Raw genomic sequence first — 25,236 nt, forward strand, 5'->3', positions numbered from 1 at the left:
TCTCACTAGACCAATTAATTAATTATATGAAGTGGAACAGCTACAACAGGACAACTTGAAAAAGACCCACCCTACAATAGCCTGGTGAATAGGACACTCACCTGAAGACTGAAGTTTTAGCCTAGGTCTGTCACATCCCCAGTGAGCATCCTAACCTGTGGACTATTCTGGGGTGCGGGAATATCGCTCTCATTTTGACCAGAAATTCCATCCTGGTTCTGAGAAACATTTCCTGATGAAAGCTTTGTCAAGACTGGTACATTCTTATGAAAAGTTTTGGTTTTGACATACTGGCATTTTCTAATGAAAAATCATTTCACTAGAAAATTCCCAAGCAGTTCTATTTGAGAGGTTGACAGTCTCTCTTCCCATACCATACAGCCATAGCTGAGATCAGTGGAGTCAGTCAAGCTAGAGAAAGGGATCTACTGTTAGAGCACTGCAAAGTTTTCTTTACTTCAGAATTCGTTCCTTTTTTGGGCACCAAGGTACAAATTTGTTAACCTAATGGACACACTATAATGCCCATCTTTTCCCACAAGCAGGGAGAGGACTGACTGTTGGAAGGATTATATTATGTCTACTGTGAATGAGCTTTTATTTTATTATGTCTACTGGTGCATATTTGTATATTATTTTATTGGAGTGAGATGACAAAGCTATTACAATGATTTACTGTGAAAATTAAATTAAGCAGGGCACCCAAAGCATTGTTTATGTGCTTGTTTTTAAATGAAAATATATAAATAAATATTCAGCCTAGCTCTTCCTAGCATTTAGATCCAGAATTCAGTCCTGCAAACCCTTGCTCATGTGAGTAGCCCACGTGAATATTCCCAAACTGTTATCAAACTCCCAGAGAAGTCATTCCTCTTTCCTCAAAGTCATCACTTGAAATGTGTACCATTTACATGATAATAATTGCATTTTCAGATACATTATGGTTATTCTGGATAATGTTTTAAATGTACATTATTTCCCAGATAGGATGTACTAGGACTTTCAAAATAATCTGTTGTGTAAATATATACAATTCTGAATCCTGTATTTAGATCCTCTTAAAAAGTGATTTATTTTCCTTGAGACACTTTTTTAGAATTGTTGCTTGACTCACTGATGTGGTACATTAGATCACATCAGTTCACAGCATTGGTGATGTCGCACTAAGATTACTGGTTTGTTTTAAATAGTGTCTTAATTCTTCTAGGTTTTCAGCCTGTTTCGTAGCTACACAGGAGTCTTTCTTAACATAATACACAAAGAAAAAAATTAAGAAAAAGAAAGCAAGAATCATGAACCCAAGATTACATAAATCTTCCTTATGTCTATTTGTTTTCATATTTAAGGGAAAGATACTGGTTTAAGAACAGAATACTACCATACAGTATGATAATCAACAACAATGATAATATAATTTAGCAAAGAGACTATGAAAAAGTTAATATACATGTGCATTGGCCAGTTTTTGCACAAAATTAACTTTCCAGTTTGATTTAAAATGCAGTATACTTCAAAAGGGCATGGTCCCGAAAATGGTTTAAATGCCTGAAAATTTTCTTATTCTGAAAGTAGAGAGAGTGTATGACGGGAATTTGAAAGAAGAAAAAAGGAGAGTGTGCCCTAGATGTACTGAGAGAAAACATGGCCCTGAAACCAGAAGGGGTAAGGAGTAAGAACTTAAAGAGAAACAATAAAGGCCAAAACTGCTTTGGTGGGGGATCAAGAATGGGAGATCCACCCACCCAGCCAGCAAGATAAAATTATTAAATCCATTGCCCTATATGATCAGCCTAAAACCCATCCCAAGAATGATACTGATTTATCACCCAAAGGTTATTAAAAACAAACTCCCTCTGTATTTTAGCTCTATTAGAAGTGATTACTGCAAGTGCAATGATTACACTGTTTTTTGAATGATCTAAATATTTTAATTTTCTTTCATATATTATAAATGATTCATTTAAAACAGTACTATTGTAAATTACAAAATGAACTTTTTTAGCTTTATTCAGATTTAATCTTCACCTGCTGAATTTATTTGATGACTATCATTGATGAAAGCATCATTTTAACAGATGTAAAATCTTGGGCTGCAAGATTTTCTTTAAAACAATATTTTAAAATACATTGCATAAACTGTTTAAAATAGTAGTGTGCAAATAGCTATTGCTATCCCTACTGGAAATTCAATTGAAATTTGGTGGGGGAGAATAAATCTTTCACTCTACCATTCTTATCAGCAGCTATTTTAGTATCCTTTTTGGCTATTTAGTTTCTCATTACTCTGTGTTCCTGCCCAATTATCTTTTTTTAGTAGGAGATTTGAGCAGCGTATGAAACAACCTCAATGCCAGCAAATATGAATTGAAACGGATAGACCTGGCAAAAAAAAAAAAAACAAGTAGAAAATGACCGCAAAATGTAGCTTTAAATTAAAAAATGAAAGCCAGCACCACAAACTTCATATTTCAAGATTTGACACATTGTGGGCCTGATTCTGCTCCCCTGGAAGTCAATGGGAGTTTTTAAACTAACTTCAAAGGAAGCAGGACTGAGCCTAATGAGCCTAATTTGGCCTGCCTTACTTAAAGGACACTTATACAACTCATTAATACCCAGAGAGACAAGCTTTTGAGCTTACACAGAGCTCTTCTTCAGGTCAGGCTCTGTGTAAGCTCGAAAGCTTGTCTTTCTCACCAATAGGAGTTGGTCCAATAAAAGATAAAACCTCACCCACCTTGTCTCTCTAATATCCTGGGACTGACACAGCTACCACAACACTGCATACATTCATTATTACCCAAACATTTGGGAACACAGTATACACAAATGACTCAAGCAAAAGATGCAGCATAAGGATTAAAACCTCTTGCTCTTTATTTACACAGGCGGTATTGCATGGATTACTATAGGAAAACTGTAACTCAGTATTGCATCTAACTAAATTTTTTGTCATGAAGGAATATATACAAATGACTAAGCAGAACACTCAGCATAAGGATTAAGACTTCTTACCCCATATTTACATTGGCGGGATGTTGCTCCATACTGGAAGCGACACTGTTCATCAGCATCATACACCTGACCTGGGGCCACAGCAGGATAAAGAAAGTCACGCTTGGGAGGCTCATTATCAAGGCAAGTACCACGGCCTGAACTGTTCAACATAAAGGACCAAAGGAATTAGGAACTCTATTGACTGTTAATCACAGTTATGATATCATGTATTTAGTTCTTAGTTTTAACAGCATTGGGTGTGTGAAACAGATAAGGTTGCAAATAAACAAACAGTGAAATAGTACACCCATGGTGAAAAATTATAATTAGGAGGGAATTAAGAGATCAGAATAATTTCTCATGAGTTAATATTAATTAACAAAAATACTCATTTTAGACAATTAAATGGATTTAATGTTATCTTTAAAAAATTTTAAATAATTTCTGAGCCACACAAGACTGATTTTCATTTCTGTTCTAAGCCTATTTGTTCTCATTGGAAACATAACCACCTCTAGTTGTAGAATTAAAAACAAAAAATGAAACCAATAAAAGAAATGTCGTGTAACCCTTCAGGACTAGGCACTGATCCTACAAACAGTTAAACACTTGTGCAACCTTATGCATGTGAGAACTCCTCTGTCTTTTGTGGGAATATTCAAGGCTTGGTCACACTATAGGGTGTGAAAAATCCACATTCCTGAGCAACATAGTTAAATTGACCTAACTCCAGTGTAGACAGCGATGTCAACAGAAGAATTCCTCCATCAACCTAGCTACCACTTCTCAGGGATATGGATTACCTATGCTGACAGGAGAACTCCTCCCATCGGCATAGATAGTGTCTACATTGAAGTGCTACAGCTGTGCTGCTGTGTCATTTCAAGTATAGCAAGCCCCAAGTGTATAAAGATATGCTTAAGTGTTTGCAAGATTGGGTCCTTAATCTATATTCTTCCATCTGGGCAAAGAAATAGATACTGTGGTAAAAATTGTCTATGGTCTTTAAATATGCCAATAAAAGGTGGGGTGAATGACAAAATACCTGAAGCCAAAGGTCTCTGTTCTAATGCATTAGTAGTGTTTAGACTGACAAATTTCACATTTCAGCAAGGTCATCATTCTTGAAAAAGTTAATGTTTTCTTCTTTATAATCATTGTTGGGTTTTTTCAAAGTATGCCCATGTTCAAAAATAATATTTTAATGAAGTGGAACAAATAACATAAAGAAAGCCAAAAGTCAGACAAAGTTCCTTTGTTAGAAAGCTTTATATTTTGCTAAATATGATTGTTCAGTTAGTGTGCATAAAATAGGAAAGATGCTTTTTTACTTTAATTTCACATGTGTATATGTTAGAATTTTTAAAGAATCTCTATGCCAACTTTTTTTAAAAATTTCTAACATTCCTGTAAATTTTGCCAACACCTTTGTTTTGTTTTGGGTTCCCCCCCACTAGATTTTTTCCATACACCTTGCCAAAGGAAAATAATTTCACAAGTGAATGTTCTACAACTATTATTTTGCACATTTCAAATTTTCATTACTTTTTATTTGGAAATAAATAAGAGGAAAAACACCCTTTAATTATGCATTGTACTGTCTCAATTTTTAACCCTAATTAATTCATATTTTCTAAATATTTCAACAAAACTACTGAAAGAAAAAACACTGATCATTAAAAAAGGCAAGAATCAATGAAGGCATCGATCATGTAAACACACGAGTAACTTTATGCAGTTAGTAATACCAATGAATTAAATGGATCTACTCATAAATGTAAAGTTATTAACATGCACAAACGTTTGCAGGATCAGGGCTCAAAATATTCCCCCCAATACATCTTCAAAACAGCAGATGCAAAGGATTCGGAGATAATAACCAGAGTCCTTTCTTCTTTAACCCAGTTGTTAGTGTACATTTTCTTTTCTTTTTTAACACAGCAGCTGTTGATGAGCCTGATCTTACATTTCCTGTGCACCCAAATGTTTCATTGTTTGCACTGATCATTTTGGGTATGGAAAAAACACAGACCAGTATTTTAAATAGGGCAGAAGCATCACCTACCGCCTGATTCTGCACTCCTTGTTCAGATAAACTTCAAATGGGAATTTTGCCTAAATAAGCAGTGATGAATTAAGCATCTAGTATCTGCTCTAGCTACTATTGCAGACAATGAGGAAATTTCCACTGATTTCAATGGTGCAGCACTGGATCTTTAAGTCCAGGTGCTGCAAGCTGATGTGCATGGTCAGACCCCTGCAAAGCCCTATTGACTTCAATTGAGCTCTGTGTGTGCATAAGGGTCTACCTACTCAAATTAGTTTACTGGGTCAGGCCTTAATCTATAAAACTATTTTTCTCCATCATCCTCCATGCACCCCCCTCCAAAAAATCCTTAATGGCAAGGAGAATTATAGATCTTTCATGTTAATTTCAAATCATCTAAATTTAAGTCCCTCAAGAATATTCAGAAGCTTGCCTCCTCTGCTCTAATGACAGCATCCTCATTATAATGAAGTCCAAATAGATATAGTAATAAGAAAGCCAAGAGAATGATTAGAAAGCAGTCATTCACTTAAAGGGGCTAGATTACATCACCATTACCAAGACTGAATAATTTAGGTTTCTCTCTTTCATTCTGCTCCAGAACTGTTATTTCTTTCAAACTACTTGGATGATTGACGCATTTTATAAACTTAGTATAAAAACCTGATACTCTGTATTTTATAAATTAAGAAAATTAAGAACAGGATTGCCATGAGTTATAAAAAATAGAACCATGCTACCAGGGACTCCCTTCTGACCGCTGAAGGTCCTGGGGAGGCTATGCAAAAAAATAAATTAATACAGATTGAGGTTGTATTAAAATTTTCCAGAAAATTTCCATGGGGCCAGGAGAGCTATATGTCTCCCTCTTGATCCTCCACCTTGACCATCTCTGTCTCTATTACTCCATCCAGCGCAGATGCCAGACAACACAGAGATGTCAAACAGGTTCTGACGGAATGTTATGGAGGAACCTGGCCACACTTCTGCATGGAGGTCCCCTCTCCAAGCACAAAAGTAATAGGAGCGATTTGGACCAATGATTAAAATCCAAACCAAACCACAGAAACATAGATGAGGATGAAGAAACTGACAAGACCAATGTGAAGGACAAAGATGCCCCAATTCCCACAACCCTGAAATTGCAGTAAATTTATTAAAAAGAAAAGGAGTACTTGTGGCACCTTAGAGACTAACAAATTTATTAGAGCATAAGCTTTCGTGAGCTACAGCTCACTTCATTGGATGCATCTGATGAAGTGAGCTGTAGCTCACGAAAGCTTATGCTCAAATAAATTTGTTAGTCTCTAAGGTGCCACAAGTACTCCTTTTCTTTATACAATTTATGTATACACCTAGATGCTACAAGTGTTCCATCAACGTCCCTTTTCTTAATGTTAGGTGAATTCCATAAGTGTACATCTGGGAGACTTTCTGAGCCTGAATCTGATTGCACTCTACGACTATGTCTACACTGCAATTAAACATCTGTGGCTGCAATTAAACATTTGTCAGCTGACTCGGGCTCAGGCTACAGACCCAAACATCTATATCACAGCCCATAAGTATGTAAGACAAGAGTATCTCTACTGAAATTAATGTAGCTACACCAGTGTAAAATTGGCATGAGATCAGAGGAAGGCATTTTTAACCTAAACGTAGTTTTTTATTTTAATATTTCAGGAGAGTCTATTAATTCCTAATCCTGATTAGATTTAATATACTCTACAAACGATATTGTAGCATCCTCTTCTCTGAACTTCACAGGCAGGAGTGGCCAACCTGTGGCTCTGGAGCCACATGTGGCTCTTCAAAAGTGAATATATGGCTCCTTGTATAGGCACCGACTCCGGGGCTGGAGCTACAGGTGCCAACTTTCCTATGTGCTGGGGGGTGCTCATTGCTCAACCCCTGGCTCTGCCACAGGCCCTGCCCCCACTCCATCCCTTCCTGCCCCCTCCCCTAAGCCTGCTATACCCTCACGCCTCCCCCTCAGAGCTTCCTGCACGCCATGAAACAGCTGATTGGGAGGTGCGGGGATAGAGGGGGAGGCGCTGATCGGAGGGGCTGCCGGTAGGCGGGAGGTGCTGGGAGCAGCGGGGGAGCAAATGGGGGGCTGCTGACATATTACTGTGGCTCTTTGGCAATGTACACTGGTAAATTCTGGCTCCTTCTCAGGCTCAGGTTGGCCACCCCCGTTCACAGGCTTAAGCTCTCAAGTTTACCATCCCTGCAAAGAGCTGTTATAGCTTTGATCAATTTAATAGCACATGGGAAGCCTTACTTTAAAATGTGTTCATTGCTTTAGCTTTGTTTCTGCAATAGTAAAAACCACTGCAGCCCTACGGATGCCATGTAGTATGGGTCTGTTTGAGATAAAATGCTAAAAACCAGATGCAGCACATATTCGCCCCCTTTAGTACTCACATGACGATACTAATCCCCAGAAATCTCAGCAGCATACCCAAAGCCCAACTGTGAGGTGGCATGTCAACTCGACAGCTCCTCCCTCTGGCCAAATGTGGCATGGCCCCTGGTGCTCATGTAGCCCAACAGGAAGGTCAGTTCATTCTTAGTGCTCCGGACTCTGAGGAGCTTCCTCCACTGTCCCATCCTTCAAGGGTTAGTAGGGGAACCCAGGCCCACCCACTCCCTGGGTTCCAGCTCAGGGCCCTCAAATTAAGTAGACAGTCAGAGGGGTGTCAATCCTGCCAGTGCCCTGAGCTCCTTCCTACCTTCCCCTTGGGTCTCTGTAATCTCTCTAGTCTTCTGATCAGATCGTTCCCTTCCTGGGGCACTTTATTTGAGCAGCTTTCTGGTAGCTTGCAGACAGAAGCTCCTTCCTCCAGCCTGCTGACTCCCTTTTGGTGGCTGCCCCACCTTTCTGCTTCCCAGCCCTTTTATCCTCCCAGCTGTGGGGATTTCCTATCAGCAGTGGCTGGCAGTGTCTACTCTAACTCTTTAGTCGCTGTGGTAGCATGGGATACATGCACCCAATGACACCTACATATCAGCATTCAGTGCTGGAGGAAAGTCTGCTCTCAGACCAAACCGCATATTAACATTGAAAATAGGTTTTAAACTTTACAAAATGGGCACATTTTTATAATACATAACTATGTGGAAATCACTGCATCTATAGATATATTCAGTCATATTTTTACAGTATATTGATAATATACATATATGTATCTGTTGTAAAATGTAAACATGAATATCTCCTTTAGTTGAGTCTATTAAATATTTTCTTATTAACATATTGATAAATTATTGTACCTTGTATCAACTGTGTATCTTTTATATCAAGTTTATATATATTAATAATATATGTAAATAACACATTTATATACACATATATAAAAATATGGGATCAATCCTGAATCCTTACTCTGTACTTTTTCAATCCATACTTTACCTGAGTAAGGCTTAGTAAAGACTAAGGCTATATCTACCCTTAAAACGCTACAGCGGCACAGCAGCAACACTGCAGCTGCACCACTGAAACTCTTCAGTATAGACACTAAGGACATGTCTACACTTACCTCCGGAGAGATCGATCCAGCAGGAGTCTACTGAAGACGAGATAAATCAACTGCCAAGTGCTCTCCTGTCAACTCCAGTACTCCACCAGAGTGAGAAGCGTAGGTGGAGTCGACAGGGGAGCGACAGCAGTCAACCTACCTCAGTGAAGACACCGCGGTAAGTAGCTCTAAGTACGTCGACTTCAGCTATGCTATTTTCATAGCTGAAGTTGCGTAACTTAGACCGACTTAGCTCGTGCCCTCTCCCCCCCAGTGTAGACCAGGCCTTACTAGAGTGACGGGAGGGGTTCTCCCATCATCGTAGGTAATCCACCTCCCCAAGAGGCACTAGCTAGGTTGACCAAAGGATTTTTCCATCAACTTAGTGCTGTCTACACTGGGGGTTAGGTTGACTTACCTACATCTCTCAGGGGATGTGGATTTTTCACACCCTGGAGAGAAGTAACTGCCGATATAACTTTTCAGTGTAGTCCAGCCCTAACACGCATCCTTACATATATTCGTACATTCGCTTACCTTTACCCTCGTACTAGTCTAATGGGATTACTCATGCATAAAGTTAAACACTTGCATAAATATTTGCAGAATCAGGGACTAAGTATGGTCTGCAGGATTTGGTCCAGTATGTTTAAATTCAAGATGGGCTTTAATTGGATCACTGAATCAAATTCTCCTGAAGCTTTGGGGAAGTTTAGATCTAGATATGAATTAGGACCATCTCTAGTATAAATACAGTAGTTTTGAAGATTATCCATTTCATTTTGGATATAACATTCTCATGTCATCAATAAATTCTGCAATGCCACAGGCACAGCCCAGCTCTAGGTCACTGATAAACAAACTGAAAAACAATGATCATATTTCAGTTCCACTATGGATCTGATTCTAAAAACCCTCACCCATGACAGCAGTCCTTAGAGTGATTATTCCCATTTATTTTGAATGGGACTATAGTATTAACATGAATAAGGACTACTCACAGGAGTTAGGGTGTGCAGGATTTGGTCCTAAATGCTTTCTCCCAACTGTGACACACTTTCATTTTTTCCATTGAATTCCATTGAGCTGATTTGTTGTCCAGTTTATAAACCTGCATTCTAGTTGATCTTTATTGGCTCGGCAGTGCTAACAAGAGAAAATGGGTAGCAAAAACTTACTTTGGTCACCAAGGTAAGCAGTTAGGACTCTGAATATACACAGAGACTGAGTAAGAAGAAGCCATTTGTACAGACACTTTTCAGAGTACAACCATATTTAAAGTCTAAGACAAAAAGCATTACAGTCATTCTCTCTGTACATAATCTAGACTTCTGCACAAGAAAAAAAATAGGTTGGGTCTGTTAAGATATTTTTAGGGGGAGGAAGTAAAACCATATTTGTTCCAGTTGCTAAATGTGTGCCTTAACCCATACTCGCACTCTCCAATTTCTATTTATTTTGTTTAGACTTTTACCTAGGACTGATTTCAGAGTAGCAGCCATGTTAGTCTGTATTCACAAAAAGAGAAGGAGTACTTGTGGCACCTTAGAGACTAACAAATTTATTTGAGCATAAGCTTTCGATGAAGTGAGCTGTAGCTCACGAAAGCTTATGGTCAAATAAATTTGTTAGTCTCTAAGATGCCACAAGTACTCCTTCTCTTTTTACCTAGGACTGACATTATAGTAGATTACCTGACCTACATTTGATCATGTCTCATGTCAAAGTCCCTCCCTTTGATTTTCAGTGGTTCTATAGTAATGTTCAATTCTGCTTTCCTTAAATAGAATTCCTAAATAATTTGCTATTTTCCCCAATGTTTTCAGCTACTATGTTGTCTATAAAGGGTCATGATGCAGGAAACTTTTTTTTTCTTTGATGTTTGGTTCAGGAGCAATATTAGGAAAACTTTACTGTTTCCAAAAGCATTAGTACTGGTTCACCAAAGTATTTGTGACCCGGAAATGTTGTGAGATATTAGACTAGAAAGCATGGAATCAATCTGTTGCTAAATATTAACTTTATAAAAATTTTCAGTAGTCCACAAAATTTAAAATTAGTGGGCACTGGCCAATTCAGGATTTGATTAATTTTTATTTAAATGTTGTGGGACTGTTGAGAAGTTTTATAAAGTAAACATTCAACAACACAAGAAAATGTTAAAAAATATATTAGGTGACTCATGCTTTAAAATCATCCTATTCTAATTACAATCTTGTGCTTTTTCCTTTACTTGAGTTCTGCTATAATTATAATAGTTAATCTCTTAAAACCTGGTAATGCTGGGAAATTATTGCTATATTCTGTTCAAAGGTTATGATTTGTAGTTGCTCTGAGATGGTATAAATAATTGATTTGATCAGGGACTTTTAAATGGCATCAACTATAAACAGCTTGGAATTGAAGCAAAAAAAGAAGGAAAGAAGGCATGATGGTAATTAGAAAGATGTGATTTTAAGATCTGATGGCTTGTATTTCCAGGGTTCCCATTTTGTTATGAAATACATCATTCTTTTCCAGCCCTGGTGATTCATCAGACATCAGACCTTAAGTCTGTCACTGGTTCCTCAGATAAGAGTGCTTTTTGGCATAGGGCCAGCATTCTATATACCAAACCATGAACCTCACATGACTGAAATTTCCAGTCCTTGATCTGTATTTAATTTGGGACTGACAGGTATTCTGATATACATCTCCAGCATCTGAGGCATTTCAGCAGTCATGTTCCATTCTATTCATGATCTTCTACTGCCCTCATTGTGAGGATTGTTTTGCGTGTGTGTGTGTGTGTGTGTGTGTGTGTGTGTGTGTGTGTTTGTTAATGAAGGCCAGGCTAAAGAAGTATACCTTACACTTGGAATGGAACTTAATTGAAATGAAGCTTTGAATGATTCATTAAACCCCAAAATTGTTGAACATACTTTTATTTTACTCAATATTCTCAGACAATTAAAAATGCTTACAAATAGGCCTAATTCACTTTCAGCTGCCCTCCAACATCTTGCAAGTTAACCCAAAGTCATCACAGAGCCATCATACCATTTATTTTCTTAATTAATAATAGACTAACAGGTAGAGAGAGCATACTATCTATAAAGTCAACATCAGAAAATAGGTAATGTCTATTATTACAGAAATTGGTTCTTTATTATTTAAACTGGAATGGATTCTAAGGAAATCACCTACTGAATCACAGAGTTTAAGAAATCTAAAAACACTGGGAGTTGGGGGAGTTTAACTACCAAGATATCTGTTGGATAAAAAAATACGGCTATATTTGCATTAGAAAGAAGTTCCTAAATTAAATAAAAGACAAATTATTATCCAAAATGTAGAACAATAGGGTGAATTGGAAACAGCAACAATGATCTACTTAAGTGAGAGAGGTTTCAGAGTAGCAGCCGTGTTAGTCTGTATCCGCGAAAAGAAAAGGAGGACTTGTGGCACCTTAGAGACTAACAAATTTATTTGAGCATAAGCTTTCATGAGCTACAGCTCACTTCATCGAATGCATCCGATGAAGTGAGCTGTAGCTCACACAAGCTTATGCTCAAATAAATTTGTTAGTCTCTAAGGTGCCACAAGTCCTCCTTTTCTTTTTAAGTAAGAAAGTGACTTCCCCAAATCTCATATCCACGTACTATGGCAAAGTCAGAAATCAGGGACTTGAATCCACTAGGTTGAGAGCCTCTCAAGCATATTGGCTTCTAAGGTAGTTGAGAACACTTGGCAAGGCACAGGAGGCACTTAGCACCTTGCAGGCTTGGACCATAATGAATAAAGGTCCAACAGAAGGCATTATTAAGACCCACTAATGTGGAAGAAGGGGAAATTTTACTTACCTGTTAATTCTTCCTTTGAGATGTTCTGTAGAGACAGAACACTAAGACTATGATGATGTCATACCCTCCATAATAAGGGTCTAGCCACATCAGCCTTCAGTTGAATATTTCTAAAGTAGTTCCAAAGAAAAAAATTAGACTAACACTATTCAATAACCACTAACAAATAACTTAAACTGTAGCAATCTGAGTATTGGTTTGTGACTCTGCACTGAAACTCTCAGCAATGAGATAGAAACTCAAATTTTGCAGGATGGGGGCCCGGACTGATACAGAAGATCTCAAAAAAGAAAATTAGCAGCTAAGAAAATATCCACCTTCTCTCTTTGATGTTCCCATACCAGTCCAGACATTGAAACATCCCAAAGCAGTTAATTTTTGTACCGATGGGATTATCACTTATTTTTGCCTGCAATACCCTCCTGAAAAGGCCACAAATGTAAACCTTTTCTGTATTGTTTGACAAAGATGTGGGCAGAAACCCAGGAGAAAAATTTTCAACTCCCTATTAAAGAATTTCCTTCTGACTGCCTATTGAGAGCCTAGTAAATAGGTACTGTAACCTTTAAAGAGCTGGTATTTCCTTCTCTGATGTAACATAAATCTCTCTGGTCAGTTCCTTAATCCATCTAAACATGGTGAATTTGGAGGACATTTGACCTTTAAATCCTGGTATAGATTTGAGACTTTGGCCAAAACTGTGGCATCCTTTTAAAGAAAGTCTGTAAGGCTCTATGACAGTGGTTTCCAAACTTGTTCTGCCACTTGTTCAGGGAAAGCCCCTGGTGGACCAGGCTGTTTGTTTACCTGCCGCATCCGCAGGTTCGGCCGATTGCGGCTCCCAGTGGCCGCGGTTTGCTACTCCAGGCCAATGGGAGCTGCTGGAAGCGGCGGCCAGTACATCCCTTGGCCCGTGCAGCTTCCAGCAGCTCCCATTGGCCTGGAGCAGCGAACCATGGCCACTGGGAGCTGCGATCGGCCAAACCTGTGGATGAGCTAGGTAAACAAACCAGCCCAGCCCGCCAAGGGCTTTCCCTGCACAAGCGGCAGAACGAGTTTGGGAACCACTGCCCTATGGACATCCAAGTAAGGCAGTCTTTCCTCTTTAGGAATCTTAGGGTTGGGGCTGAAAGTGGGTAGGATGGATTCCCTGTTCAGGTGAAAGGCCAGTAAGTCTTGGGTTTGAATTACAGCAGAGCACCCAACAACGCTCTTATTCTGGTGAAAAATCATATACTATTGCTTGAAGATAAGGCTTTGCTCTCCTATTGCTAAACATATACTGCTACTAAAAATAAGATCAGTACTTAAGAATATTAATTATTGGGAAATCCTTATCCAATGTTCAAAAAGGACGAACCATAAAACCGTTCATCACCAGTTTCAAATTCCATTCAGAAACCAGGAGATAAACTATCAGTCTTACCTTATTTGCTGCCTGCAGAAACCTGGCCACAATATTGGGGTGGCAGCCTATTGAGACCATGTCTACTAAACCTCTGAAATCCACAGTAGTTACTGTAATGAAATTTAAAATTCTAATGAAACAGCCACTCATGCCAAAGACTAGACCAGCTGCAGGAAATTCACTCATGACTGGTACTATGACTTTGAATGGCACCATCTTCACTTTGCCACATAAAGTTCTCCAAATCCTAGAGCATGGCTTTGAATCTGATGGCTTCCTTGATTGGAGAAATCACTTTTTGTGAAGAAACCACAGAATTAACAGGATCCAGTGAAGGTGTGAAGAGTGGGAGCGGAGAACATAGACATGTTCACCAGGTCCAAGTATCACAGGTTTCTCAGCCAGTCTGGGGATGTGAATGTGAAGATTCCTCTTGATCTACCAATCTTCTACATGACTCTAAGCAGAATGGGAAGGGAGAAAAGGTGCAGTAGATTGACAGTTTAGGGAGCTAATACAACATTTGTTTTGCTCCTGCTTCTTTGTGCCTGCTGAAATATTTTGGGACTTCTCTGCTTTTCCTGAATGCCATAAGAACCATCTGAGGCCTGTCCCACTTTTCACATAGACAGGCAAAGACCTGGAGTGGGGGTGGTTAGTTCATATTTTCCTTGAGTCCGCTATTTGTTCACCCAGTGACCTGTGTTATTTATTTTTCTCAGTGTGGACTGATGACAGAATGATAGAACTTTTCAGCCGAAGTTATCAATAGGTCTGGTTCCCTGGAAATTCATTGACTTTTTGTGCTTCTTTGGTGACTGATGCATATTATACATGTTATGGCATTGTGTAATTGAATTCTTATTGCTGAGATTTTTTAGCTTTTCTTGGAAGTGCAACAAAGCAAGCCTCACAACCTTGGCCTGCAGCATGTTTATAGACCCCTTCCTTTTGATCACTGACCACCTGACATGGATTACTGTCTTTCCTAAATGGGACCCTCACGCATCCATGATCAAAGTTTCGTTCTCGCTAGCAAGTCCACAGGACATCCTTGTTGCAGTTTTCCTCTGCTAGACATCACCCAAGAAAGATTTGGACAACCTGTGCAATATTAAAAGGTTTGAAGGGAATCTGTCTATTCCACTTCAGTGCAAGGGGAAGATGTGCTGAACAGAGTATAGGTAATAGCCTACACAGAGCACTTCTCCCAGGTTTGCCGCCACCAATTCAAGAACCTCCAAGCAATAACACACTGTGGTCTATAACTTGGTTATATACCTTGGTTATTGTTTCCTGCATAAGAAAAATCTACATAAAACACTGTTGAAAGTTGCTCCCAGGTACAAAGGCTCTTGTGTGGGATTGACGGAACACTTCTTGTTTATCACTAATCCATGACTTTCCAGTAACCACTGAACTCCACCACCACAACTGGGATGAAGCTTCTGACACAATTTGTGCAGATATGGGATGAGGCATATGACCTTTCTTCTGAGGGCTAAGGGGAGGACTTGGTACTAAAGGTAATGGTCCAGAACAGCAAATTGCAGATACATCTTCCAATGAGACTGCAGGAGCAGCACATATGGGTACACATTCTGGAGAGTCATGAAGTGTAGGAGTTTGTCTGGGCTCACTTCTTAAATAATTGCTTTTAATGACATCTGTGACATTGCACTCTATATGATTTTATAAAAATATGCTAATGGGTGAATATAATGTAACTGGAATATGCTTCATGCAAAAGGTCTCTCATAAGGTATCATTAAAAAGCTTATAATCTACTGAGTGTGGTCATCCTATTTATATAAATGTATCATTCTTGTATCTGAAACTAGAAATATGAAATATAACTCTGAGATCCTATTGTAGCTATGCAAAATGTGGGCCATTAATGGTGGTTTGGAATCCTAATTAACCTGGCTCCCATTAACCAGGACAATTACTTGTAGATGGCTTTGTTTTACTTGTAAGTCTTCCTGTATACTGTGGACTGGCAAGTGAGTAATGAAGTCTTACAGTGACATGTGATCATGTCATCTGAACTGGAATCCAAATTTAACTTGGTGCTTTTCCATTGAGAAGGAGGGGTGGGAACCAGGAGGGACAAAGGATTCCTGCCTTATGCAAAAGATATACAAGGGGGTGGAAGAGAACAAAGGGGGCGACCATCATGAGAAATCCCCTAGCTACCACCTGAGCAGGAACAAGGGCTGTACCGGGGAAAGGATTGTGCCCAGACTAGGAAGGCATCCAGTCTGTGAAAAAAAAGAAAAGGACTACTTGTGGCACCTTAGAGACTTGAGGTCTCATGAAAGCTTATGCTCATATAAATTTGTTAGTCTCTAAGGTGCCACAAGTACTCCTTTTCTTTTTTGGGAATACAGACTAACACGGCTACTACTCTGCAGTCTGTGAAAGAAACTTATAGAAACATCTCTGAGGATGAGATTTTATCTGTATTCAGTTTTATTACTGTACTCGACTTAGACTAGCATATTTTATTTTCTTTTGCTTGGTAATTCACTTTGTTCTGTCTGATACTACTTGGAACCAGTGGTTAGCACCGGTTCGCTGGAACCAGTTGTTAAATTTAGAAACCCTTTTAGAACCAGTTGTCCTGCGACCAGTTCTAAAAGGGCTTCTAAATTTAACAACCAGCCAAAAATGGTGCCTTAGGCACCGACTCCATGGGTGCTCCATGGCTGGAGCACCCACAGGGAAAATTTGGTGGGTGCAGAGCACTCATTGGCGGCTCCCCTCCCCACCCCCAGCCCCGGCCCCAGCTCACCTCCGCTCAGCTTCCACCCCTGAGTTACACTCCACCCCGCTCTGCTTCTCCCCCCACTCAGCTTCCCGCGAATCAGCTGTTCGCACAGGAACCCAGGGAGGGCTGAGAAGCAAGTGGCAGCTTCGCGCTCAGGCCCAGGGAGGCGGAGGTGAGCTGGGCCAGGGGGGCATGAGGAGGGCCGCCCGCACCACAGCAGGTAACCCAGGGGCGGGGCCGCAGGGTAACCGCTCCCCACCCCAGCTCACCTCCACTCCACCTCCCTGGGCCTGAGCGCGAAGCCGCCACTTGCTTCTCAGCCCTCCCAGTCTTCCTGCGCGAACAGCTGATTTGCGTGAAGCTGGGGAGGGGGCAGAGAAGCAGAGCGGGGCGGCGGGAAGCCGGGGAGGAGGCAGAGAGGAGGTGAGCTGGGGCCAGGCGTGGGGCAGGGAGCTGCCGATGGGTGTTCTGCACCCACCAAATTTTCCCCGTGGGTGCTTCAGCCCCGGAGCAACCACAGAGTCGGCACCTAAGGCTGCTCCCCCTTCTCCCCCCCAGCTATGCTACCCCGCCCCTGGGAGTCAGAGGGACCTGCCGGATGCTTCCTGGGAGCCGCCCCAGGTAAGCGCTGCCGGGACTCCCCACCTCGCCCCCCGGTCCCTCTGGCTCTTAGGGGCAGGGTGGGCAACCACTACAGTGGCTCACGAGACCCTCCTGCCTGGTTCTGGGGGCAGTCAGGGGATGGGGAGGAGGGTGGATGGGGCGGGGTCCCAGGGGAGGTGTCAAGGAATGCAGCGGGTTGGATGAGGCAGGAGTCCCAGGGGGCAGAGGCGGGCCATGACTCCCTCATTGGGTGAGGAGAGAACCGGTTGTTAAGATTTTGGCAGCTCAACATTGCTTGGAACCACTTAAATCCTACTTTCTGTATTTAATAAAATCACTTTTTATTTATGAATTAACCCAGAGTATGTATTAATACCTGGGGGGGGTGGGGGATGGAAACAGCTGTGCATATCTCTCTATCAGTGTTATAGAGGGTGAAAAATTTATGAATTTACTCTGTATAAGCTTTATACAAGGTAAAACAGATTTATTTGGGGTTTGGGCATAATTGGGATTTGGGTATCTGAGTGTTAAAGACAGGAACACTTCTTAAGTTGCTTTCAATTAAGCCTGCAGCTTTGGGGCACATGATTCAGGCCCTGGGTCTGTTTGGAGCAGACCGGTGAGTCTGGCTCAACAAGACAGGGTGCTGGAGTCCCAAGCTGGCTGGGAAAGCAGGGGCAGAAGTAGTCTTGGCACATCAGTTGGCAGTTCCCAAGGGGAACTGTGATCCAACCCGTCATAATATCATCCTGAAACTCAAGATCCTGAGGAAGGTAATGACTCTTTTCAAGAGCCGGACTGGATGACAATTTCCCCACTGACATGGAGACAGAGAAATAGATGGAATAGACTTTTGGGGCCTTCTGATCTCTCAGGACTAAGGTGATGGCCTATATGTTTAGGAAATGGTTTAGGTTAGGGTCTCCTGAGCACCTTGTCAGTTGGCCAATGTGTCACAGGCAATAGAATGAAGCAGTTGACAAAAGATCTCACATTGAACTCACTTGCATATCTCTGTGTCCAGGACTCATTGATAGAATGCTGCTTGGGCTTGGGTCTCAAAGAGTTTCTCCTGCCTTCCCCTCATTCTGGTCCTCTGCACTCAGACCCCTGCTTCTCAGGCTGACTGTTTAAAGTTTGAAGGGATTCCTGATGTTTGTTACTTCTTCTTTGCTAGTGAAAGGGACTAATCCAGTTAAGTCTGCCTTCCTATTGAACTAGTTTTTGTCCCTAGGTGATACAGTCCTAGTCTCTCTGGATCTGCTCCTGTTGCAATCCTAGGGGCCATCTGGGCCTCCCTTGGGATAGGCTTTTGTTTTTTGCTGTGGCTAAGGACTGTTGGCTCTTCTCCAATTCTTCCCTGAAAAGAAATCTCCCTGTGAAAGACAGAACTGCTAGTCAGGAGGAAAGATTCACTGCCCACTCTTTTAGCAACAGGGCTCTCCTGACTGACACTGAGATGCTGAGGAGGCCATAATTCCAGAAGTCAACCAGATGGTGTTATACATTATGCCACAAGTGCAAGTAGCTGAGCTTAAAACTGGGAGTCTCAGTCAATTCAAACTCCTCATTTTTGGCCTCTGGAGAACTGCCATGCTACAGTAGCTACCCCACTTCCATTTTTGAGGTACATGCTGCATAAACTGAAGTTAATATCAGGCCTGAGATCATGGAGGATATTTCCAGTGGTGCTTCACTTTGCCAGTCAGAGATCCTTGAAAGTTGCTCCTCTTTCCTTAGGAATCATTGTCCTCTTTGGTACCCCTGATATGGCAGCATCCACCCTTAACTTTTCAGTGAGTGTCTTTGCATTTGACTTTCTAACAGGACAGGAAATAAAAGTTACTTATGGGTATAGTAACTAGATTTCTTTGAGATGTGTTGTCCATATGTATATTACACTTATGGTGTACATGTGCCTCACATGCCTGAGACTGGAGTTTTTTGGAAAGCAGTGTCCATTATGGTCGCGTGTGCACGCTTAGTGTCCTCATGCTCAATACCAAGGACATAAAGAATAGAGTGGGCCAAATGCCACCCAGTTCCTTCTCTACCATAAAATCTGAAGGATATAGGACTCTGAAGCATAGGAGAAGCAGGATGGGTAGTGGAATGATGGAATATGTATATGTATAACTGTACAGGCAAGTAACTTTTCTCCTTCAAGAGTTACCCATATACATATTGCATTTATGGTGACTTGCAAGCAGTGGAGCAATTCAGTGGAAGTGAGAGCTCAGAATCTAGGAGAACAGAGATTGGAGTGCTGGCTTTCCAAAAATATCATCTGATTCAGAAGACTTGATGATAGAATAGTGCTTTGTCAAGGTGTATGCAGATTTCTGCTGATGCCAAATAAAAATCTTGTCCAATTTGCCAAGTAGATTTGTCTCATAAAATCTTTTCTATTATATAATAATATATTTTGTACAGATATGGAACGAGATTTTTCTAGGTCTGAAATCCATCCAGTAGGTAGGCCATGAGATGGAGAGCTGCATCAGCAGGTCTGGAACAAGAGATAACTTCTTTGGCTGACATATTCAGAGATTCAGCACATTTGGTTTTAGGGAATCAAAACTGTTTTGGCCATGCTGATAAAATTAATATAGTTTTGGCTGAATCCGGTCTGATTTTCTGCAAGACCCTTGGGATCAACTGAATTGGAAGGTATTTAGGGTCCTTGACCACAAAATCAGAAAGGCATCTGAGAGGAAGCCTGGGCTGAAACCCACTCTTGAACAGAAGGCCTGAAATTTCTTATTGTGTATTGCAAACAGGTCCACCCGAAGATGATCTTTGTCTGAGAAGATGTCATGAAAGATCAAGTCCTTGATCTCTCATTTATGATTTGAGAAGTGTCTGCTCAGTTCATCCACCAAGATGTTCTGAAGAACAGCTTAGTGCACAGCTGTGAGGAAGATTCAGTGACAAATACAGCAATTTCATAGCCTGACTGCCTCTGGACACAATGGGGAAAATCTTACCCCTCCTTGTTTGTTTCTATAAAACATGATTGAATTGTCAGTCATTATTCGGATGGATTGATCTTCAGTGTGAGGTATGAATGTCTCATAAGCTCTGAACACCAGGCTGAGATTCAGCAAGTTTATATGTATTTGTGCTTCCCACAGAGTCCAGAGGCTTTGATCCATATGTTCCATATGGAATCCCCCTCCCAATAATAAAGCATCCATTCGTCCTTGATGGCAATGGTACTCCTTTGCCCACATTCCTGGGCTACTTCCACCATTTCAGGGAGGATAGAACCAGTGGAGGCACACACGGAGACATATTCAGATGACATCTGGTGGGAACATAAACCAACCTTACAAAGCCCTGCTTGCAGCAGTAGTGTGGCATTTGTCATTAAAAAGATGCATGAAGCCATGTCCCAAAGAAGACCAAAACATGTCCTCACTGTGGAGTTTGGGTTTGACTCTATGTGAGATATTAAGGAAGACATATTCTCAAACCTGTCCTAAGATGTTACCCTGAGGGATCTAAGTGAAGCTCAAGAATCCTTCATGGTATGAAGGACACTGTCCACTTTGAAACTTAACAATTCTGGCCCTTAACATGACAAGTCCTCCACAGTGGACTGAACCTCCTTAAAAAACAAGACCTCTGAAGCAATGAGATTCCCCTCATTACTATGGTCTGGCCATTGATCTTGAGGTGGCATGTGCCACATCAATTCAACTTGCAAATTGGTTCTGGCTATCAAGTGATCCTCAGTGACGAGTGAAGAAAATTCTTCTGTAATGTCTGAAAATGCCATTATCTTTTTGTAATTCCAATTGTATCTGGGCAAAAAAATGTATCTGGGCAACAGGGTTATCAACAGAGTTATCATCATTCTAAATTGCAAACTAGGTAACAAGAATTATTTTTACCAAGCACTTTGATTCCTGTTCTCTTGGTATTGCCTTATTTCATTGCCTTTCTCATGCCTCACTCTAACCACCAGGTACCCAGGCAAAGGATATGAATTCAACTTCCATGGAAGGGATATGGTATTTTTATCTGCTTTCCAGAACATAGGGCCTGGTAGCAGGAGTCTGCCACAGGATTCATGCAGAATCCATTACAGCCTCCTTAAATTGGAAGAGTATTCTCCGAGCAGCAGGGGACTGAAGAATATCACTTTATGTGTGGAATCCTGCACCTCCTGAGGCATATGAATCTCGTACTCCCTTGAGTAGATTCTGAAACCCTTGAGAATCATCCAGCTGTGATATGCTAGGCAAGACTACTGCCTTATCTGGATAAAACAAGGAAATAACCAAAGGGCTCAATATGTCTGCTTAATGAGATGGATTCTTTTCACCCTTAGTTCCTTAAGCTGAGCAGATAGATGAAAGATTACTGCACAGAGCAGGCTGAGTAGCAAAAACAGAGGAAAATCTCGTCAGAGTGGGAGATCTCCCAGTGTGACATTCCAACCCATGTGGTTTCCAATACAGTCAGACAGATATTTTGAGATAAATTCCAGGTGGCCATGAAGTAAAACATCATGATCCATGTCCAGAATAATGGACTCCATAGGGTCTATCAGAGGAGGAGTCTCTAGAGTCCCTGCGTGATCCATACAAGACAGGAAGAGACACCCTTGGAGAATATGACAGTCCCTCATACTACCTGCAGATGCTGATGAAAAAGAGCAATCTCTGTCTAATAGTGGAGCAGAGGTAACAGGTGTAAAGGATTGAGCCTAGAGGTACTTGCTACCATAGAGAAAGATGGATCTGATGTCAAGCTGTCCTGAGTGGATCAAGAGCATGACTACCAACCTCAGGGCACAAAGCCCAATTCGGTGGTGAGTTCCATAATTAGATTTCACCAGCAAATTATCAAGTATAAACTCCTCATGTACTATAATAGCCTTAACATGGAGCTACACACAGTCCCCTTAGGTACTCTGATCTGTCTTGCCACCCATATAAACTTACCTTTGTGACAGATGGTCCCTTTCACCAAGTATCAAAGCAATATTCAGGTTCCAAAGGTTCCAATATTCAGGTTCCCAGTCCCAAAGACCCAGTCACTTACCCCAGGTCAACCGCACTTTTAGATATCATACCAAAGACAACGCTTGCAGCCAATCCTATAATAAACTATATAAAGATTTATTATATAGGAAAAGGAAACCTTATTTACAAGGTTAAAGCTGGTAAACTCATACACAAATGAGTTACAGTCTTAAGTTTCCAAAGTAATAGAAGCTTCTATAATAAGCAGGCTCTATATGTCTTTTAGGACAAAGCCAAGCTAAGCACTGGGGATCTTTTGCTTATGCCTAGTAATCCTTGTACTGCAGAGTCCAAGCAGCAAAAAGATACAGTTTCTCCTTGTTCGGGGTTTTTATTCCCTTCCCCACTTCTACTTTGAGCTGCAAACTCAGCTGATAGGAGGAATTCACTTGCAAGATGCATCTTCATTGGGTGGGAGGAAGTTAAACAACAAAATCTTTTGTCCTCTAATGTTTCACTGTAGTACATCTGGTGTCGATGGACCTTTGTTTTCTCTCTTGACCAAAAAGATTCTGTTGCAGATCAGCATTTTAAACTAGCTAATGTTTCTCTGCTGTCTGGTGATTTACACAGTTACAGAGGTTTACAAGGCAAATACTCAAATATTATCTTATAATATGGGATACAGATGTTATAAGTGAGATGAATGCATGCAATTTACAAGCATTCCATAAAGTCTAAAATACTAAACCCATTTGTATATTTCTAATACTTATTTTAACAATATAATGAGCCAGACTGATTTCAGCAGTATATTTGTCAGCATTCAACTGAGGCTTGTTGACCTTGGCATGAGCAGGCACCTGGTCTGCAGCATCACACCTGGTATCGCAGGTGCTAGAGCTGAAGAAAGCAATGTGGACTCTGGCTCTTGCAGTACCCTAGTACCGGGCATGCTTTAGTACCGTGTGATGTGTGGATGTGGTTTATTTGAAAACTGCGTTGGAATTGTAGGCTGTCACTTTGGTTTGTAAGGAGTTTTCTAGTCCTGCTTGCAGGATAGTCAGGATAGAGAGTGTGTGATCAGAGTCAGTCAGCAGACAGCCAGTCTAGTGTTGGGCAGGCTGAGTAGTGCCTCTCTGTTTTAGGGAGCAGACTGCTTTGTCTGTCTCCGTTTTGGGGATTTTTGTGTTATCATTTTGAATTAAAGTAGTTTTACATTGTAACTTTCCAGGAAGAGTATTTTTTTATCTAACTTCTCTGTGTGTATACCATGAAAATAACAACAGTGGGACAAACAGCAGAGCCAAGGTGGAAAGAGTGGAGTTTGCAGTGCCGACATAACCAGTAGTGGAGCAACAGTCAGAGTTGATACTGAAAGAGCCATACTAGACTTTGATGGTATCAAGAGTGAAGCTGAAGAGGCAAATGCTGCTGCTGCTGGAGCCATCATCTTTGCATACCAGTCCAGCGTCCAAGCCTCAGTACCAAGACCTCATCAAGTTTCAGCAGTAGCTATACTGAGATGCAAAGTTTCTTTGCCTCTCTAATAGTCCAGGGAAGCCATTCTCTTTGTTGAGGAAATCTTTGTTAGGGATACACCTCCTTAATACAAGCTCTGAATTTTCTTTACCAAAAGTTTTTTATCAAACTTTCCTGAGCTTGGGGCTGAAGTCTCAGCTGACAAGGCTCAAAGGGAGGTAGATCACATGCTGACATGAGTACTTCTGGAGATAGGCATGTTATGTACGGACACCCTATGGTCTAAAGACAGTCTCATAGATTTATCCATTTAAAACATTTGGAGATCAGCCTCTTCTAATGTCTTCTTTGAAAAGGACTTACACACAGCACATTTCACAGAGATGTGATTCCCCCAAACAGAACAGACATCTTATGTTACCATCATTAATGGGGATAGCACCCTCATGTGAAGGGCTATTCTAGAATCCCGGGGATTCAGGATTAGGTGTTTCTAAACCCCTGTACCAGGAAAGAAAAAATATAAAGGTTCTGAATGGAAGGAAACCTATCAAAAAATTGTTGTCAACGGGCAAAAAACTAACATATTGTACTAGAGTAGGTGTATATACACAGGAAAAACAGAGCCAACCATTAACGAAAAATGGATAGTGAGTGTCTTTATCTCAGAGCCAGTGGCAGTGAGAAGGAACTGAGGGGGGTGATGGATAGTTTCACCCTTTATGCCCTTGGCTTGTGGCACAAAGACACTGAGCATGCATGCACAGACACAACTGACTCTGCTGGCCAAAAGACTCTGCTCTTGGGCATATGGGCACATGCAAAATATATGTGGAATATGTATATGGACAGTCACTCAAAGGACAAGCTTTTAATGCCATACTAAAGGCTGTTTTCCTTTCTGGGGTGCCTTAATCATTGTCAATCTGTTCTCTGACACAGGGTTGATAGACAACACCTACTGCACCCTATAAGAGTCAGAGTGATAGATATTAAGGTCTGATGGGGACCACCAGATCATCTAGTCTGATATCCTGTATATCACAGGCCACCAACATCACCCAGCACCCACACACTAAACCCAACAACCAAAATCAGACCAAAGTATTACAGCCCACAGGAGACTAGACTATTATGTGTCACAGGCAGATGTGCAGCAATGCTCAAGGCCCCTGAAATGGAGGGAAATTATTAAGTGAGATATGCCCAGATAATCCTGGCAAGTGACTTGCATCTACATGCTGCAGAAAGCGGCAAAAACAAAAAACGAAAAAACAAACAACAACAACAAAAACCAAGGTCACTGACCAGGGACAAAATTCCTTCCTGAACCCACATATGGTGTTGATCAGTTAGACCCAGAGCATGTGAGTAAAAGCCAAGCAGCCAAACACCTGAGAGAGAGAATGTGCAGTGCTTCCTCAGAGCACTGGCCCACTGCATCCAGTGTCCCACCTCCAGCCATGGCCATCTCTGATGCTTCAGAGGAAGGGGACCAAAAAGAAACACTTCAGAATACATTCTGGGGAGTGGAGGGAAGAATCTGTTCCTAACCCCTGCAGGTGGCTGAGTGAAGGCTGAAGCATGAGG

General features: G+C 41.1%; 1 protein-coding gene and 1 long non-coding RNA gene across 5 annotated transcripts in view; one reads left to right on the top strand and one right to left on the bottom strand.

Annotated features, from left to right (window-relative positions):
• Positions 1-25,236, bottom strand: part of ADAMTS6 (ADAM metallopeptidase with thrombospondin type 1 motif 6) — a 319,968-nt gene that overhangs the window by 137,093 nt on the left and 157,639 nt on the right. For 2 of the 4 annotated variants that reach the window (XM_038403172.2, XM_038403171.2), the window contains one exon: positions 3,016-3,157. The exons of the other annotated variants lie outside the window; for them this stretch is intronic. In XM_038403172.2, coding sequence (XP_038259100.1) covers positions 3,016-3,157 — 142 coding nt within the window. The remainder of the gene's footprint in view (positions 1-3,015; positions 3,158-25,236) is intronic. 4 annotated transcript variants of the gene reach the window in all.
• On the top strand, positions 11,671-25,037 carry LOC122460134. Its single transcript, XR_006281225.1, has 3 exons — positions 11,671-11,680; positions 15,904-15,908; positions 24,792-25,037. It is a non-coding gene; the product is annotated as an uncharacterized LOC122460134 (long non-coding RNA).

This window comes from Dermochelys coriacea, chromosome 5, assembly GCF_009764565.3.
Source record: "Dermochelys coriacea isolate rDerCor1 chromosome 5, rDerCor1.pri.v4, whole genome shotgun sequence".
NCBI lineage: Eukaryota > Metazoa > Chordata > Testudines > Dermochelyidae > Dermochelys > Dermochelys coriacea.